Raw genomic sequence first — 14,938 nt, 5'->3', positions numbered from 1 at the left:
ACCACACCTCAAACTTCTCTGAACTTTGCCAAGCTTGGAACCTCCATTTTCAGCCCTCTCTGATGCATCCTTGATCCTTGCTGTCCTTAGCCTTCCCGGCTGTCTTGTGTACTGGGGGGGTAGGATTGTAGGTTCTCCAGAAGTGGACCACAACTCCATGCCATTAACAGGCTTGATGGTGTGGCTGTAAGTGGCCATATATGTCTTTTTCAAGTAGCAATCATCAACAAAGTCATCCGGGTTTAGCCTCATGAAGTTAATTGCAGCAACACCATGTTTACATGGTATACCACTCAAGTCCCATCTCCGACATGCACAACTCCTTCTTTCAAGATCAACAACATGCTTACCTCCTCCAAAACTTTCCACTTCAATTTGTGGACCTCCAGAACCATGTGGGATACAATCCCTGGCAACTTTGACTTTGTTTTTTTCCAAAATTCCTCGAGGTTTAGGGCAGATGGTACCCTCATACTTCATCATCTTTTCCTTCCTCAACATAATCCTCTTCATGAGTTTAACCCTCATATCCTCAAAGCTTGACACAACCGGCTTGTCTCTTGCACCTAATATGAATGCGTTAAAGCTCTCACATAAATTATTCAGAAGAATATGACACTTAGTGTGAGACTTGAAGTGTGCTCTACACCAGTGAAGGGGAGGCCTTGTTGGATCTACAAGACAAACACATGTATTAATCCGAATGGTGCAGAAACTAACTTGGTGAACCTTTAAAAAAAAAAAAAACAAGAACAATACTAACCTGTCAGCCAATCATAAGCCTTAGGGTCCATTTGTTTGATTAGAACCATTTCCTTGTGAAAATATGCCAAGGTGGTTGACTTTGCTATTGCCCAGAGTTGGTCCTTCATGGCTTTACCAGGAAACAACTTCGTATTGTCCAAAGGTGTCGCACACAGAACCGATGGTCTGCAAGGGGGATAATGGACTCAAAGGCTGGTAAGAGGCCTTACTGCTTGTCACTGATAAAGGTCCATCCAGCCCCCTCATGCTCTATGTCTAAGTCCTTGACTAGCAACTGTAAGAACCATTTCCAAGAGTCTGTGCTCTCCATCTCAACTTGAGCATATGCAACTACCCAGGTGGTGTTATTTGCATCAACTCCTACTGCGGTTAGGAGCTGTCCACCATGAGGACTCTTTAAATGGCAACCGTCCAGCCCGATTACTGATCTGCATCCAGCTTTAAGACCAGTCTTCAATGCCCCGTGGCAGATGTACATCCTTTTAAACACAGGCAACCCACTAGCATCATTGAAATCACACTTTATGTCCACCGTGGTTTCAGGGTCTACTCTTTTCAGTTCTGATCCATAGTCCCTTACTCTAGCATATTGCTCCATGATGGACCTTTCAAGCAGCTTCAAGGCTGCCCTCTTAGCTCTATAGGCCTGCTGCACGGATACTTTTGCCTTTACACCCGCTGACATCGTTTGTGCAAGTGATTCTGTTCAATAAATAAAGGAACATATTAGGAACGGACTAGGAACATAATCATTCCAAAGAGTTGAAAATCAAAAATATGAAAACAAAGGTACCTGTTTTCCAATCAGGATTTAGCTTGATCTGATCCACAAACTTTTCAGTTAGGTAAGGTGCCTTGACCATAGAGTTGACATGAACCCTAGAACATGTATGATTTGCATGATATGTCTTCACCATCAGGGTTGACTCATGTTGTATTTTGCTAGCATACAACTCGAAGGGGTGGTTGTACGCTTTGCAAATCACTCTCACCCTCTTTCTGTCACTATTCAAAAAGCAGCATTCCCTTAAAGCAGCTCTCAAGATTTTTGCTGATGCAAATTTCATCCCCAACTTAAACTGTGGGTCCTTCATGTCACTCTTGGGATTGAACTCCGAAAAGTCATCCCCTATCTCACCATCAGAGTTGGCTGCACCTCCTAGTACTTCCTCATCAGAATCAACTGCTTTATACATATCTTCATTGTCCTTGACCACAAACTCTTCCTCAACAGTACTTCCAACAGCAGCTTTTACTTGTGTACTTGGGCCAATACTCTCACCAAAGACATCAAATTCACCTTCCATATCTACCAGCCAATCGTCATCCCAACCATAATCTCCATATTCATCATCCTCAAAATGTGGCCTATAATATTCATCTGCAGAATCATCAATTCCAGATTCTGTACCATCCTCCTTATAATCAACCTCCACTCTTCCTCTCTTCCTAAACCGCCTCACTTTAATGTCAAACAAATCCTCACTTTCACTGACCATTTGTTTACCTTTAGCCTTTGGATCCAAGGCAGGTGTTCTGCTTGCTTGAGTAGGTATGCTACCATCTCCATTCCATTCTCTAATCACAATCCCAAGCTCTTTTTTGGCTGCTCTCTCTATCCCAGTTTCTTCCTTGGTGAATCCGGAAGCTCTTTTATGATAACCCCAGGTTTCTTTCTTGGAGAATCCGAGAGTTCTTCAATCACAACTCCACTCTTTCTAGCTGGACTTACAAAACAATCTGCCTCCCCATCTTCATACATATATAACTCACTATCTGAGTTTGTTTCTTCATAGTCATCATGTAGATCCAAGTGATCCAAGTAGATGATGACTAGTCGAATTTCTGGTACACAACAACACAGCGTAATTACGTCCTTGTCTGTCTTAATCTTAGTCATACCATCATCCTCATTCCCTATACTGTACCAATAATCTATTCTCCTTCCACTGTAGTTCTGGTTTAACCCTCTGACCATCCCATCAACCTCTACAAGTGACATTTGATCCTTATCTACATGGTCATAGTAGTTCACTTGACCACCAATATATTTGCTTCCACTGATGTATCCACCATGATACATCTTGACAGTAAAGTAATCTGGGTGATCTGCAACATAGAGAAGGAATTAATCAGCCATTATTAAATGCAAAACAACAACACAACCAAATAATTGAATGAATGAGAAGCACCACAAGTCCAAACAAAACAACAACTTTTAAAAGCCCTCCGGTCAAATTTCTTCTTTTGTCCACCTTAGGACCACACATGCAGTACTATATTAAAGTGCATAAAGCAACTCCCCAACAACCATCACATGCATTCTTTACACTTTAACCGACTTTACACCACAATTTCTCTATACAATAAACACAAACAGACAACAGCTCAATTGAATATGAAAGATGCAACAATAAAGCTACACACAATCATTTATAAACCCATTCCCCCCACAATCTAACCCCTAAAATAGTCATTCACATTTCCAAACACCAAATCAAAAACATGTTTAATCCCTAAACCATCAGCGCAAACAGATAAGAAAGGTACAATACACTAAATCAGAAGCTTCGAAGAGGGCATAAAAACGATGCCCTAAACCCTAGCTTATAGCAATAACCCCCAAACCCATTCCTAATCGAACACCCAAACCCTCAAAATTTCAAAAATTTCAAAACCATTGTTCAACCCACTCTAATCGAAGACCGGATTCAAATTTTCTAAACAAAAACAACTCACCATATTTATGAATTTCATCAGCAACTGTATCACACCCCCCCCCCCCCCCCCCCCACAATTTCGGGGTCTCCATTCATCCATTGACGCTTCAAATGGAGGATTTCCTTTATAGGGTTGACCGATTTTAGGATAGATTTTGGTGCTAGATTTTGGGGGAGATTTGGGTCGCTTGGGGAGGATTTTAGGAGAGTGAGGTATTTGATTTCGTTCAAAATGAATTAGGTTAATCGAGTGGAGGCTGATGGGAAGTATTAGGGGCAGATTCGGAATTTCACCCTTCTTGTGGGCCTTCTTGTTGGGCTTGTCAGAGCCAGATCAGCATTTGACGTCTATTATGGACGACCCATGAAATTTTGGACACGAGTGATCGAAATTGGTACTTCAGGGGTGTTGCTGATCAAATTGAAAGGACAGGGACTGACATGATGTCGAGTGTAAACCACAGGGTACTAAACTGAAATTTTTCCTTAATGGAACTTGATTCCGTTCCCTTAAAAAAAAAAGTTTAAAGTTGAGTAATTTGAAATTTTATTGAAAATAGTGCCTATGGATCACATCTCTACTGTTAGGAATGGAGATAGGCTTGGTCTTTAGTGTCAAAGCCTCAAAGGTTTCATTAAAATTTAGAATACTCGAAATGTCCTTCCAAAGACATAAAATTATTTATACAACCATCATGTTCAAAGGCCATTACTGAAATCTGATAATTGTAAATTATTTATAAAAAAAATCCAGAAATCAAGCGGAACAAAAGTGGGATCAAAACACCTTTGCAACGCCCAGTACCATTTGGTCTAGTGGCATAGTCTCCCCTTTGAAAGTGGGAGGTTGTGACTTCGACTCACGAAAGACTAGTTGTAGCATTTAAGTTGTTTATCTGATCAAAAAAAAAAAAACACCTTTGCAATAGTTTTGCAAACAGTTCACAATTTGTATAAAAGGAGAAGGAGATAAATGTATACAGGCAAAATAAAAAAGTGATTTGGAGAAGAAAATCCGGAGACCTAGGTTGTGAAAGTGGAGCACGCCAAGTATGCTTCTAAACAAGATTTATGAGTATTTCAATTATGAACATAAACGAACATGGAAATTCTTCTATACACTAACGGTGCAAGTGACCCAACACTTATAAGATAATCTCAACTCTTGATATTTATAATCGTTTTTTTCTAATAATTAATTAGTGTATTTGATGTAATTTAATCATCCATTCATGTTGGTGCAAGTATTTGATAACCATCCATTTTCATAGATTGTCATAAATTTTCCATTTATGCCTACTGACTTTTTTTTTTTTTGAATAGGATTTGATGTTATTAGATATCAAAGCCATGAAAACGGGCCAGAGTCTAACAAAACTTACATAAGAAATCCGGTAACACCAGATAAATCTATCTAAGCCAATACTAAACTCATTGAAGTCTAAACCAATACTAAACTCATTAAAGTCTAAAGGGACGCTCGCTGGAAAGCAAGCCTAAACAAGCAAGAACAACCTCGCTATTCTAAGAAAAAATCATTCATCTAGTCTAATCTGCTAGCACGCACTTGTGGTACAAATAACAACTAGAAACATCTTAAAATAACTCATAGAGATTACTCCAACTTTAGAAGGCTTGTAACCAGATGTCTAATAGCAGAGAAACTTAAGAAGATGCTAGCTCCTTCCCAATAGGTTGGAGCGAACACCGTCCCCAGCCTCCTCAGGAGCCAACAACCTCGACAACAGGTTGGTCTTGCTCTTCATTTCCACTGTAGCAGACTCAACAAGCCCAAGATTGAGCTCAAACCTAGGCCTAGAAGCCCAAGCACCCCTTATTCCAAGTTTGAGCCTAGGTCCAATGACCCAAGCCCAAACCCGAGCAACAGGAACCCTCCGATGCCGGGTCGCCACTGCCGCAGCCAGATCCTCCGGCGGCCGACCGTGCCACTCCTCCATCAGGCGACGATGAAAGAAATCTCCTCCTGCACGATCTGCTCGACTGCACACCTTACTGACAATCAACGTCGATCACCCTACTTCGACCTTGATCTGTGCTCCGATAATCAGAAAAACCAGGCCAAGACCTACATCTCTCGATATTCTTCGCCACTCAGCGCTGAGCCTTGACTCCCAGCAAAACAGATCCACCTAAAACCCAGAGGCTCAGGTCAAGGGATCCAAATTTATTTCGAAATCTGTCTCTCCTCAATCTGCCTCCGCGCTGTAGGACATGCCAGAATCAATCTGACCTTCTGCCACCACTGATCGATGCTAAACCCTACGACCAGCGTTACCGCACCCCACGACAAGAGCTTTCCGGGCTGAAATAGACGGCAATCGGAGGAATGCCGTCGCATTGGACTCAAAACCCTAAGGCTCTGCTTGATTTATGCCTACTGACTTGCTGTTTCTGCCATTTCCATTGCTTAGCGAAATTTTTGCCAATTAAATATTGGAGTATTGGCGGGCAAAAGAACAATATTTGCAAGAATAACTTAATTAGAAGGCTGATAGTTGCAAGTGACCCTATTCAACTTTCATGTTTTATCCACTAGTTCCGAATTCTCGAGTTAAAGGTGTTGTCTACGATCACTTCATAGTTACTCTCAGATATTGTAAATATGGCACTTCTACAGCTACAAAGGCTTTTCCATAGCGTTTTAGGTAAATATGGCACTTATGGAGCCAAAGACAAATTTTTAATAAAATTTAAATGGAGTAGATTGGAGGTGGTCATAATGTACATGTAAACTTAAGCGAATTTAGATGCGTGGTAAGTTATTCTGATTTGTATAATAAAGTTACTTTTGTTTTGTTTTATTATAGATATAAATCTAACATGAAAAGATAAATAATGTTTATAGATCTATTACATCAGTATATTTCTGTCTATCACTATCAACATCGATGGATATAAAAAAAAAGGCCAATACAATGATTCATGGTAGTTTTTTTTTTTGGTTGCTGAGTGAGCTACCACTCTGGGGCAAGGAGCAACTTGGGTATTGACCCCTCTCCAGGGGATGTTTTTCACAAGTTGTGGTTCGAATCAGAGACTTTTTTTTTTTTTTTTGTTGCTGAGTGAGCTACCACTCCGGGGCCGGGAGCAACTTGGATATTGACCTTCCCAAGGGATGTTTTTCACAAGCTGGGGTTTGAACCAGAGACCTCCTATTGCCAGGAGAAGCCCTGCAGCATCCGCCTCACTTACAGCCTAGCATGCTTCCACTAGACCAACCTCATTGAGTAGTTTCTTTCAATTTCTCACAATACAATTAGCCTTAGGGGAAATGATCATTTACCCAATTTCAGCTTAAAAATTACCCACTTACTCCACTAACAGTTTTTAAACTCCATTTACCCAAAACACTCTAAGAGATTATTTCCCTAATACCCAATTAATTCTTTTTTATTTATTTTTGGGACTTTTTTGCCCTCTCCTTCTTTCTCACTTAGAGGGAGAAGTCATCCTCCACCTTGCCGGACTTCGGTGACCAGTGGCCGGCCGCTGACTCCGGTGATGGGAATCCGGCGACCGATGGCCGGAATCCGGCAACCGATGAACGGAATCCGACGACCGGTCACCGGAATCCTGCTACCGGACTGGTGTCGGGATTCCGGTGTCTGAATTTATTGCCCCCTAATAATACCCAGTAACCATATTATTCCCCCAGTAATTATATTATTGCCCCCCAATACTCATATTATTGCCTCCCAAAAATCATATTATTGCTGTCTAGTGAACTGTATAAACTCCCAAAACCAAAATGAATACACTACAGGCACAATTGATCATATTATTGCCCCCCAGTAATTATATTATTGCCCCCTATTGCCCCCCAATACTCATATTATTGCCTCCTAATAATCATATTATTGCCCCAATAATCATATTATTACCCTCCAATAATCATATTATTGCCCTCAAGTGAACCAAAATGAATACATTACAGATACAAAAAAATCATTTTTTAACTGCTCTTTTAGTTACAAGCTTAAAAAACACACGTACTTTTAAAAAGGGAAGTGACAGATCACAAATCTTGCAATAAATAATTGAACAAGCTTGGTAATTTGGTAGTATATAACATTTGGGTATTTGTCATCACCTGTTGGGCATTTGGACAGAAGGTTTTCCAGAATTTTGCTTCTGGGCAAATCTCTACACTACCGTAAATTTTAAAAAATCTCAGGATACCAAAAAAAAAAAAAATTCTCTGGGCACCCACAAGAGTGTGAAGCTGATGCAAGAGTGGTCGGGGCGTGTTTTAGGGTGACGGCGACGTTGGAGCGGAGTCGATTCGGGCTGGGATCGGAGTCGGATCGGCGTTGTTGCAATGGGCCTTGGATCGTTGGATCTGTGGTTTGGGTGACGGCGATGCCGGAGGTGGATCGATCGAGTTGTTGGCCCGAAGCCGAAGGTGGGGCGCTAGAGCAGCCATGGCAGAGAGAGTCTGGTTTGAGAGAGAGTCTGTTTTGGGTGACGGCGGCGCTCGGAGGTTCAATTCGAATCCGGATACAGTGCTCCGATCTTGGGGCTGGCTTGGGGGATCTGGCGGTGTTGACTTGATGGAGGTGTTGGCCCGAAGCCGGAGGTGGGGCACCGGAGCAGCCATGGCACAGAGAGAGAGAGAGAGAGAGAGAGAGGGAGTATGAGGGCAATACTGTCAAACACGGTTAGATTGGGTAAATAGAATTAAAAAATTCTTAGTGGACTAAGTGAGCAATTTTTAGTTTAAAATTGGGTAAGTGGTCACGGCCCTTATATATCCTTATATATATGAACTTAATGTGAAAAGATAAAATCAGGTGTTTTCTTCTTGAAACTGTTTAAAGCTAATAGTCGTTTAGAAAACGGGACAATAACACTATTTTATGAGCCACAGGCATCAAGTAACTGTGTTTATATATCATGCCAAAAAGCTTGGCATAGAGTGATAAAGGTGGTGCGTGATGGTCTAATACTCATGATAATCTGATTTATCAAGTGAAGGGCATTTCTGTAAAACTCAAAAAACCATTTTCCATTTGTTTCTGGAACAAGTGTAGCTTCTCAAAACTTCCACATGCTCTCTTTCTCACACCCTCGGAAATCACAGTTGAGTTGAGTTAAAGGTGACCACCGCTTAGAGCACCGAACAATGGCGCCGTGGATCGCTGCAACTCGCCAACTGGCGAATATGACGCGGCTTTCCTCTCCCAAGTCCGTTACTAACGCTAAAGCCGTTTCCATCCTCCAACGGCGAGGCCTCGCCGGCGGTGCTGGTAATAATATAACCTCTAACCTTTCCACTTCATCCCATTTCATCTTCTTCCTTTGTTCTAGTTCTGTTAGTAGATATTATACATGAATTAACACTTGTATGATCTGTACATGCAATCTGTGGGCTGGTGGAACTGGGTGGCAATGTTTGCATGGTTTTTAGTTTTTTTTTTTCTTTCTTCCAATTGTTAATTAGGTGTACTTGTATTGATTTTGGATTGAACAATTGCACTCCTATCTAGTTTAGCTGATGTTCATGAATTGCTCGTGTCATGAAAATTGTGGAAAAGCTCGATCGATTTTACTACGAGTGCTGCTAGTTACCCTTTAAGTTGACATTTTAAATATGTAAGTACTTGTTTGTTTTACTGTACTGCAGATCATCATGGACCTCCAAAGGTGAACTTTTGGGAGGACCCCTTGAGTCCATCTAAATGGAAAAAAGAACACGTGAGTTTTTTTTTTTTTTTCCTTTTCTTTTTCCTCCAAACTGATAACGTTCTCTGTGGTACACACACACATTAGTAGTCACAATTGAGTTTACTTTCCACATTTAAACAATGATACAGACAGACCCTGTTTTTACATAATGCCACACTCATTCTCTAGCATTTTCGATTCACTTTGGTTTATTAGTTTCTGAGGAAGATCTATTCCAGCAAGCAAATAAAGTTGATTGTCAATGCTATTAATTGTTCTTGAGGGTGTTTACATTGTCATATGAGGCTTTAGCTCAGAGGAGAATAAGGGAGAGAAGAGGTAATGTCTAAGAACGGTGAAGTTGTCCATTGAACTAGGGGATCTGTTTGAGTAAAATTAATTCCTGATACTGAATACTTTCACAACTAGTGCTTTATGCTCAATTCAAACTTATTACCTATGATGAGTTGGCCTAATTAACAGTAAAACTGTAGAAATCTTATGGCTTGCTAATTAGCCCTTTTCCTTGTTGGCATGGTTTCCTTGTTGGCATGGTGGCAGTTTGTGATTGTCTCCTTAGCGGGTTGGGGGTTACTCATCTATGGGGGTTACAAGATTTTCACTGGCGACAAGGACAAGAAGGAATCTAAAAAGGAAGAGGTATTTTTTTTCCCTATTGATTATGAGTTTCGACTATCCTCATTCCTAGCTCTCAGAATGTCTTGAAACCAACTCATCATTTTCAATGTGTGAGGTTGTTTCGGATCTACTCCATTCAATGACTGTTCTCATTGTTAGAATGACTGGGATATGCCACAAAGATGAGAAAATTCTTTCAGCACTCCTAGATCTGTATGTGTATGTGGATTTTTTGGCCACCTTCTGTTGTGTTCGATCTTTCATTTATTTCATTCATAGATATATCTGAACTAGCAGTTGTTGAATCTGGATACATGGTGATTAATTTGAGGTATATGTAGTCATTTTTACATGCTATAGATGTTCTTCTATTCATTATATATGATGCTAGCTATAGGTGCTGTTCTTAGACCTGAAACATTTGGTTGTGTGTTATTCCGTGACCTTCAAATTATTTCAAAAGTTTATATATGGATCTTAAGCATTTGGTTATCTGCTTTCTTTGCTTGCAGATCAGAGTTCGAGAAGTGCCGCGCTAGCTTTTTGCTTGTTCTTGATTATGTGTGCAGACAAATAAAACGGTGTCCTGGAATCAGAATATCTACAATGAGGATTCAAACTAGTGGACACCATAGGTCTAGGCAGTTTCCAGTTGTAAATCACTTGTTCGTTAAGGGTTTATGAGTATTTACTGCTTTTTCTTGTATGATCATTTTGTCTTCTGTCCATATGAATGATCCCAAGGGTTTCGACTCTCATGTCTCTCCAACCGCATCTAGAAACTCTTCTCCGTTTCGACTAATTGGTTGATGCCTTTACAAATCCGCATTTTTAAGAAGTTGCTTTGGGCTGAAAACTTTTTATAGTAAATGATTTGGGTTATGTTTATGCACTTATGCAGAAAGAGTGAAGAAAGGTAAAATCTAGTTTATATTGTCATCAAAAAAAAAAATCCAGTTTATAGTTTTATACACTGATGTGTACAAAAATAAATTGTTATGGTACTTTATACGTGTACTTTTGCATTACACAATCAGTGTAGGCCCCATTTTTACTAATGATACTCAAATATGTGTAAGTTATCACTCAATCAGATTTTATTGTACACATAATTTTGCATTACACAATTTTGTGGACCCCATTTATACTAATGATACTCAAATATGTGTATTAAGTTGTTATTCAAACAGATTTTAAGAAATTTATCTTTTGCTCTTTCATGTCCGGTGAAATGAAAACAATCTCCAAATAAATTTAAATCTTTTAAATCGACTCTTTTAGTTTTCTCGAACACCAAGGCAGATTGCCTACATGATCAATGCATGCTGCTCTTATCACGGACCCTATAATCATTCGTCTAATTCTCAAATTATTTGATAGCTTGCTTTCGTTTAGGCTTCAATATCAGCAGGGTTGCGGAGTGACTTGAGTAAAATATGTATGAATTTGACTGTTATTCTAATGAGTTCTCACTACGTTATAATATAGAATCCGTGACAAAACTATAATGCACAACTTGTTGTCTTGTTGATTATTGTTAGTTTCATCCACTATCTCAGATAAAATATATTTTTCCTCATGTATAAGCAGAGTCTAAAATGTAAGAAAAGAGTTCAATGATTCTCATTTTGTACGCAAAAATATTGAATATGCAATGTTTCATCTTTAATTTTCTTTCTAATATATAAATCACTGTCATGTTAACTTACTTTCTACAGTTTGTCATAACTTGTGAGTTGTGAATGTCCACACAAGGAAGGTATGAAGATTATATCCTTTGTTCTTCATTGTTCTATTTTTGTAAGCAAACTGTCTTATTAGTTTGCATTGGAACAATAAATACAAAAAAATTTGTTATTAGTACTAACAAATAATTTTCTGAAATAAAAAGGTGATATATCATATATGTCTATCAAACACTGGAACAATAAATACAATATTAATGAGGTGCTCTTATCTTCTGTCTAGTTGCTTAATTCCATACAGGACTTTAGCATGATTTTACAGCAAAAACTTGCCATGCATGGAAGGCTACAAGTAACGTTGCATGTTGGTAGAGGTTGGTTTTCAACACATAACGTTGGCGAAATCCATATTCCTGACATTGTTGGCTTTAAGGAGTCAAACCAATGCATTTGTCTGCTTTCCAAGCTGAAAATACCATCGGTGAAGTATATAGACTTTGGATGACACTCTGGAAAGTTCAAGGCAGACACACAAATAGATTGATTTCGATCCAAAAACAAAGCATCACTTCCAATACTCTCAATGGGTATGGGTGTGAGTTCATCACCAAAATCATATATCAATTTATCAACCGTGACGATCAGACAACGATCAATATCAAGCAAGTGAAACCTCCTAACCATCAATAGATCTCCCTTTGACGATTCCACAGGTATGTATTCATAACCTCATGTCGGCGCACAAATTGTTCACCTACATGAGTTGAGTAATTCTTTTTCTGCAGACATCTACCTCAAAAACCGAAAAATCAACATTTGTGCCACCACAAACTAGAAATTGACCTTTGTAGCAAACTGCATGGGTGAATCTGATAGTCGTCCCACTATCTATGACTCTATGAGAGTCCAAGTATCTTCCCCCGACTTCAAATGGGCTATCCTGGTGTCAGCATTATAAACACGCTCGTTATAAATTACTGGAACTTGATAATCATCAGGGAACGAAGAAGGGTCAGCAGACAGTACAACTTTCTTGATGTAGTAGGAACCTGTTGCTCGTACTGGTGGAACGGTTGCTGGTACCGGTGGAAGGGTGATGGTGCGTCCGGTGAAAGGGTTTAAGAGGGTTATTGCTACCAAATTGCCTTGTGCATAAGCCAACCAACCATGGGAAGATTCACAATACTTCATGTTATCGTAATTAGGTACATTATTCAGTTTCAGCTGAAACTTTTAAGTCTTGTCTTGTGTAGCACTACGCAAGGTCATGCTTCTTTCGCCGCTCTGTTGTTGTTCTGTAAGAATCATTAGAGGAGGCTGTTTGTGACGTGATCCGAAGCGTTGCAGCTGCTGATTTAAAGCAACTAATTGCCAATGCTTGCGGCAAACCACACCAAACCGAATGTACGTAGTCATCGATTTTTAGCAACTTGTCTAGTATCAAATCCAGAAGGTCCCTTTGAAGCGATTCCCAAACTGAACCTGTGGTTAATATTCCCTTCTCCCGGGTGCTCGTATTTTGCTTTTTGGTCATTATCTCTACCATAATGCTAGTATTAAATAACGTTAAGATATTCTTTTTCTTGTTACGAACTTACGATCACTCTAAAATTGATCTACAATCTATATGCTTTTATACTATATATTCCCAGCTGTAAACCCTATAACATAAAGCATTCCCACGATCATCATCAAAACTGAAAGGGAAAGGGATTATTAGGTCGCACTATTTCTCAATCAATCTGGTTATCTGGATTAGAATTTCATGCCACTTATATCCGGATTAGGATTTGATATATATAGTTTTATCTACATTTTTCTTACTTAAATTGGTTAATAAAGAATAAGCTAGTAGATGATGAGATTCACTACTAGAAAATTGGCTAATAGCCACCCTCCTTTGGATACACTTTACCAATCGTGCTATTTGAGTAGTGCAAATAACACCCTTTTATTTTTTTAGTATCTTTTGCTCTATAGGTACTGATAACCGTGACAAATAAAAAATATAGTCAACAAAATAATTTAATACACTTATTAAAGACAGAAATCCGTATTCATTGCTAAATAAAAGACTAAATTAATGTATTATATTAAACATCAGATAAGCATCTTATATATACATACGGTTGAGGGTGTGAAGTAACATTATCCAAGTACTTATTTCACATTTAATATATTTAAATTTACAAATTAATCATTCCTTCCTTGCAGTCGTATTGGGAATAAAAAAAAAATTATTTAAAATATTATTAGAGCTTTTTGTATTAATAGTTAAATGATTAGTTGCAAATTAACTATCCTATATATCCATTGTATTAATATCTTTGATATTAATAGCTTTTTCTAGTCGATAAGTTGTAGAGAGAGAAAGAGTTTAATTGAATATGGACAGCAAATACTAATCAAATCCCAAATTTTTCTCTTACGATATTCAGTCTTTAATATCCAATTATGCATCAGATTTATTCAAAATACAGAGATATCCACTGCTCATCTCTTCCTTTACCTCCTTGACTTAAGAGCTTCATTTCCAGTTTGAGTTCTTTCTTATTTCTTCTTCTTTTAATCTATTATGTTTTTACTTACTGAAGTTCTTTTTGTTTTTGTTTTGCAGAAGAGCAAGCCTGACTTTGCTTGTTTTACTTAAAAAGAATTATGTAATCTCCTTCATCAACAGGTATTGAAACAAAGGTTAACAAACTCAAACTCAGTTAACCATCTTCAGATATGAAAATAACTATAACTGATATTGAGCCGGTTATTCACTTCAAATAGGACTAATATGTGTTTGATATGCAGAAACAACAGCGATGTTAATATCGAAGTGCAAGACAAGCATCGACAATGATCCTTGATTAAATATCTTACGATTGGGATTGAGAGGTTTTATGTACCGGGAAAAAATTGAAAGACTGTGTGTTTCAGCTTTTGATCTCTTGTTCGTTGCTATCAGTTTTGGTTGCTCGATCAGGCTTTGACAATAGGAGAAAAGGGAAGGAGAGGATGTGATTTTCTGGAATTGGCGATTGAAAGCTCTTTGCAGTATAATAGTATATACAGATTTTGAAAGGAGAAAAGGGAATGAGAGGATGTGATTTTCTGGAATTGGCGATTGAAAGCTCTTTGCAGTATAATAATATATACGGATTTTGTGTATTTTCTATCAGGGTATGCAAATACACAAAAATACGATGAATAATATTTGGTAAATATGAAATTAAGACCTAAAAACAAAATATGGGGACAAGAAATAAAAAAGGAAAAAGAAAAAAAAAGGAAAAAAATTTGTAACAGAAAAAAAGGAAAAGAAAATAAAACTGATGCAATTTAAAAAAAGAAAAAGTGTACACACCAAAGTCATGAGGGTGGCTAAGTGGCTTTTGGTTAGTGAAACCTGCAATAGAGAAATACCATTTTTTATTCCGTGGCTGCACCGTATCC

At 38.6% G+C, this 14,938-nt stretch overlaps 2 protein-coding genes across 2 annotated transcripts; one reads left to right on the top strand and one right to left on the bottom strand.

Moving 5' to 3' along the window:
- Nucleotides 1-970: 970 nt before the first annotated feature.
- Nucleotides 971-2,264, bottom strand: LOC112203584. The gene is made up of 2 exons (XM_024344527.1): nt 1,559-2,264; nt 971-1,467 (listed from the first exon to the last, which is right to left on the bottom strand). Exons 1-2 carry the CDS (start codon nt 2,262-2,264, stop codon nt 971-973), a joined length of 1,203 nt encoding a protein of 400 aa, XP_024200295.1.
- A 6,300-nt stretch (nt 2,265-8,564) lies between these two features.
- On the top strand, nt 8,565-10,524 carry LOC121049083. Its single transcript, XM_040505566.1, has 4 exons — nt 8,565-8,752; nt 9,130-9,200; nt 9,732-9,830; nt 10,322-10,524. The coding sequence occupies exons 1-4, from the start codon at nt 8,629-8,631 to the stop codon at nt 10,346-10,348; spliced, it is 321 nt and encodes a 106-aa protein (XP_040361500.1). The 5' UTR covers nt 8,565-8,628; the 3' UTR covers nt 10,349-10,524.
- Nucleotides 10,525-14,938: the final 4,414 nt, after the last annotated feature.

The sequence above is a fragment of the Rosa chinensis genome, chromosome 5, assembly GCF_002994745.2.
Source record: "Rosa chinensis cultivar Old Blush chromosome 5, RchiOBHm-V2, whole genome shotgun sequence".
NCBI classification, from domain to species: domain Eukaryota; kingdom Viridiplantae; phylum Streptophyta; class Magnoliopsida; order Rosales; family Rosaceae; genus Rosa; species Rosa chinensis.
This window is presented reverse-complemented; position numbering and strand designations above follow the sequence as displayed.

Bases quoted from the DNA above. Each gene is read 5' to 3' on its own strand.
- LOC112203584 (XM_024344527.1), bottom strand. From the start codon at position 2,264: ATGGTCAGTGAAAGTGAGGATTTGTTTGACATTAAAGTGAGGCGGTTT. The intron at 1,468-1,558 runs GTACCTTTGTTT...TTTATTGAACAG, and splicing joins AAATCCTGATTGGAAAACAG to AATCACTTGCACAAACGATG.
- LOC121049083 (XM_040505566.1), top strand. From the start codon at position 8,629: ATGGCGCCGTGGATCGCTGCAACTCGCCAACTGGCGAATATGACGCGG. The intron at 8,753-9,129 runs GTAATAATATAA...ACTGTACTGCAG, and splicing joins AGGCCTCGCCGGCGGTGCTG to ATCATCATGGACCTCCAAAG. The intron at 9,201-9,731 runs GTGAGTTTTTTT...GCATGGTGGCAG, and splicing joins CTAAATGGAAAAAAGAACAC to TTTGTGATTGTCTCCTTAGC.